This window comes from Ipomoea nil, unplaced genomic scaffold (genome assembly GCF_001879475.1).
Source record: "Ipomoea nil cultivar Tokyo-kokei standard unplaced genomic scaffold, Asagao_1.1 scaffold0900, whole genome shotgun sequence".
Classification (NCBI taxonomy): domain Eukaryota; kingdom Viridiplantae; phylum Streptophyta; class Magnoliopsida; order Solanales; family Convolvulaceae; genus Ipomoea; species Ipomoea nil.
In genome coordinates this window covers 2041112-2044840 of record NW_017617328.1, presented here as the reverse complement: position 1 = coordinate 2044840, position 3729 = coordinate 2041112, and the positions used below count along the sequence as shown (strand labels likewise).

At 54.7% G+C, this 3729-nt stretch overlaps 1 protein-coding gene across 1 annotated transcript; it reads left to right on the top strand.

The window, feature by feature from the left end:
• Positions 1–569: 569 nt before the first annotated feature.
• LOC109179348 lies at positions 570–2441 on the top strand. The gene has a single exon (XM_019328853.1). It carries the CDS (start codon positions 570–572, stop codon positions 2439–2441), a length of 1872 nt encoding a protein of 623 aa, XP_019184398.1.
• The last annotated feature ends 1288 nt before the right edge of the window (positions 2442–3729 follow it).

Here is a 3729-nt window from a genome sequence, read left to right as displayed (position 1 = left end):
AAAAAGAAATTGTAAAGGTGCTCCGGGAGCACCGGACGGTTTTCGCCTGGGGCCCAGAGGACATGCCTGGCGTCGACCGATCAATCATATCCCACAAACTCGCCGTAGATCCGGAGCACCGACCGGTCGTACAGAAGAAACGATACCTAGCCAACGACCGGAGGGAATTCGTGAAGAAGGAGGTTGGCACGCTACTAGCGGCCGGGCACATCCGCGAGGTTAAGTACCCGGAGTGGTTGGCCAATGTGGTCCTCGTGCCCAAGCCCCCGGCGTGGCGAATGTGCGTGGACTACACCGACCTTAATAAGGCTTGTCCGAAAGACCCGTTTCCCCTACCTCGGATCGACCAGTTAGTCGACGAAACGGCCGAGTCGGCGCTACTGAGTTTCATGGACGCCTTCAGAGGGTACCATCAAATATTTATGCACCTGGCGGATGAGGAGAAGACCGCCTTCCTGACACCGGACGGAGTTTACTGTTACCGAGTCATGCCCTTCGGGCTTAAAAATGCCGGGGCTACGTACACCCGGATGGTCGCCCGGTTGTTCCAACATCTGCTTGGGAAATCGATGGCTGCATACGTCGACGATATGCTCGTCAAGAGCCGGGAGGAGGATAAGCACGCGGAGGACTTGGCCGACTGCTTCAAGGTAATGATGAAATACAACCTTCGGCTGAACCCCAAAAAGTGCGCGTTCGCCGTCCAAGGTGGCAAATTCTTGGGCTACATGGTCACCAAACGAGGCATCGAGCCTAATCCGGAAAAAGTACAGGCCATCATCGACATGCAGCCTCCTACAACCGTCAGGGACTTGCAACGGCTGACTGGCCGATTGGCCGCCCTTAGCCGCTTCTTGAGCAAAGCGGCGGATAAGACCGTACCCTTCTTCGAAGCCATGAAGAAGAAGGAGGGATTTGCTTGGACAGCCGAATGCCAACGATCGTTCGAAGAGTTGAAACAGTACCTCTCAACGCCCCCAGTGCTGTCTACCCCCCAGGTGGGCGAGCCTTTATTCTTGTACCTCGCTGCCTCAGCCAAAGCAGTGAGTTCGGTATTGGTCCGAGAGGATGACCGAGTCCAGCACCCGGTTTATTACGTAAGTCGCTCGCTGAAGGCCGCCGAGACGCGGTACACCGTTGTGGAGAAGATTGTGTATGCGTTGATAGTTACCGTGCGCAAGCTGGCACCCTATTTCCAAGCCCATACCGTTCGAGTTTTGACAGATCAGCCGCTCGGAAGCGTGCTAAGAAACCCCTTGTCCTCCGGCCGACTTGTAAAGTGGGCCGTAGAGTTGACTCAGTATGGGATTGAGTACCAACCTCGGCCTTCCATTAAGGGTCAGGCCCTAGCCGACTTCCTGGTCGAATGCACAGCAAGTGAAGAAGAAAAAGAACACGACTCGGAGAGCTGCCCAGGCGAGTGGTGGGAAATGCACGCGGACGGAGCGTCGAGCCGACAGCACTGTGGGGGCGGTGTCATGCTCATCACTCCGGAAGGATTCCGGCTATATTACGCTCTGAGATATCGGTTCTCGACATCAAATAATGAGGCCGAGTACGAAGCGGTATTAAACGGCCTCCGACTCGCCAAGGCCCTGGGAGTCGAGCGGCTGCAAATCAAGACTGACTCCAGACTGGTAGTCGGACAGATCTCGGGTACATGTGAAACTAAGAATGCAAGGATGGTGCTATACAAAGAGCGTGCGGTCGAGATGTTAAAAGGGTTCGGGGCTTACGAGATAGAGTACATACCCCGAACGGACAACACGGAAGCCGACTTATTGTCCAAAATCGCCTTGGAAGGGGTACCGGACCATCTGATAAAAATTTGCCAGAAGGAGGAGCTACATCGGCCGAGTGTTGGAGAGACACCACCGGAAGTCCAGCAAGTAGATCTCGGGGAATGGGATCGAGGGAAAAATCCCGAAATGTTCTGGATAGAGGACATCCGGCGATTCTTAGAAAAAGGCGAGTTACCGGAAGACCCGGGAGTCGCCGCGAAAGTTCGGCGGAAAACCCCCTCCTTCCGGATCATCGACGGACTGCTATACAAACAGTCGTTCGGTGGACCCTTACTAAAGTGCTTGCTTAGACCCGAGGCCGAGAAAATAATGGACGAAGCTCATAGAGGCATTTGTGCCGCGCACCAGGGCGCCCACACGCTCGCCCAGAAGTTAGTCGTTCAAGGGTATTATTGGCCGACCATGATGCGAGACTGCATCGAATGGATGTCCAGGTGCGGCGTTTGTCAAGCATTCGCCAGGAAAGACCCGGCCGGCCACCTTTTATACACCGGTCACCACTGCCATCCCCTTCGCCAAGTGGGGAATAGACTTGTTGGGGCCATTGCCCGTCGCCCCGGGAGGTCTGAAGTTTTGCGTTGTGGCTATCGACTATTTCACCAAATGGGTCGAGGCAGAACCATTGGCTACCATCACTGAGTACCAATGTCGACGTTTTCTGTGGAAAAGGGTGATATGTCGCTTCAGCCTGCCCGAGCACATCGTCAGCGACAACGGGCGACAGTTTGACTGCCAGGCCTTCGTTGATTTCTACCGCCGACACGGTATCAAGCACACCAAGGTCTCGGTGGCGTACCCACAAGCCAATGGGCAGGTCGAGAATGTGAATCGAACGTTGGTCGATGGGATCCGGAAGAAGCTCGAAGACATCCGAGGAAGTTGGGCGGACGAGCTTGACCGAGTCCTATGGGCTTATCGCACTACCCAGCGGCGAGCGACGGGGGAGAGCCCGTTCTCGCTCGCATACGGCTTCGAGGCCAAAGTTCCAGTCGAAGTAGTCGAACCCACCCACCGGGTTCGCACCTACTCGGATGCAGCGAACTAGGAGAATTTGCGGATCGAGAAAAACTTCCTAGAAGAAAGGAGGGAAGCCGCGAGTGCACGGATGGTCGAGTACCAGCAGGCGGTGAAAAGATATCGCGACCAGAAGACTCGCCCGCGAACCTTCCAGGTTGGCGACCTCGTGTTACGCGATCGACAGGCCAGTCAGCCCACCGAAGGGGGCAAGTTTGCGGTTAAGTGGGAGGGGCCATACCGTATTGCAGCGGTGGTTCAAGCCGGAGCCTATAAGCTAGAGACCATGGAAGGCAAGCTCATAGATCGCATATGGAACGCCACCCATTTGAAAAGGTTCTATCAGTAGAAAAGGATAGGCCGTGTACATGCTCAAGGATTCCAAAAATCTAAATAAAGCACATGGGTTACAGTTAATCGACCGAGAGACTCGGCAAGAAAAGATAGGAAACAAGGGCCCAGACCCTTAGACGTTTCCGAGAAAAAGCCTACAGGAGTCGCCTCGACTGAGGGACTCGGCGAGTATTGAGAGAAACGACGGGGCACTGACCCTAAACTGTTTCTGAGATAGAAAAAGCCTAATGGGTCGCCTCGACCGAGGGACTCGGCAAGAAAAGATAGGAAACAAGGGCCCAGACCCTTAGACGTTTCCGAGAAAAAGCCTACAGGAGTCGCCTCGACTGAGGGACTCGGCGAGTATTGAGAGAAACGACGGGGCACTGACCCTAAACTGTTTCTGAGATAGAAAAAGCCTAATGGGTCGCCTCGACCGAGGGACTCGGCAAGAAAAGATAGGAAACAAGGGCCCAGACCCTTAGACGTTTCCGAGGAAAAGCCTACAGGAGTCGCCTCGACTGAGGGACTCGGCGAGTATTAAGAGAAACGACGGGGCACTGACCCTAAACTGTTTCTG

Excerpts from the sequence above, each read along its gene's own strand:
- LOC109179348 (XM_019328853.1), top strand. The coding sequence starts at position 570 with ATGGCTGCATACGTCGACGATATGCTCGTCAAGAGCCGGGAGGAGGAT.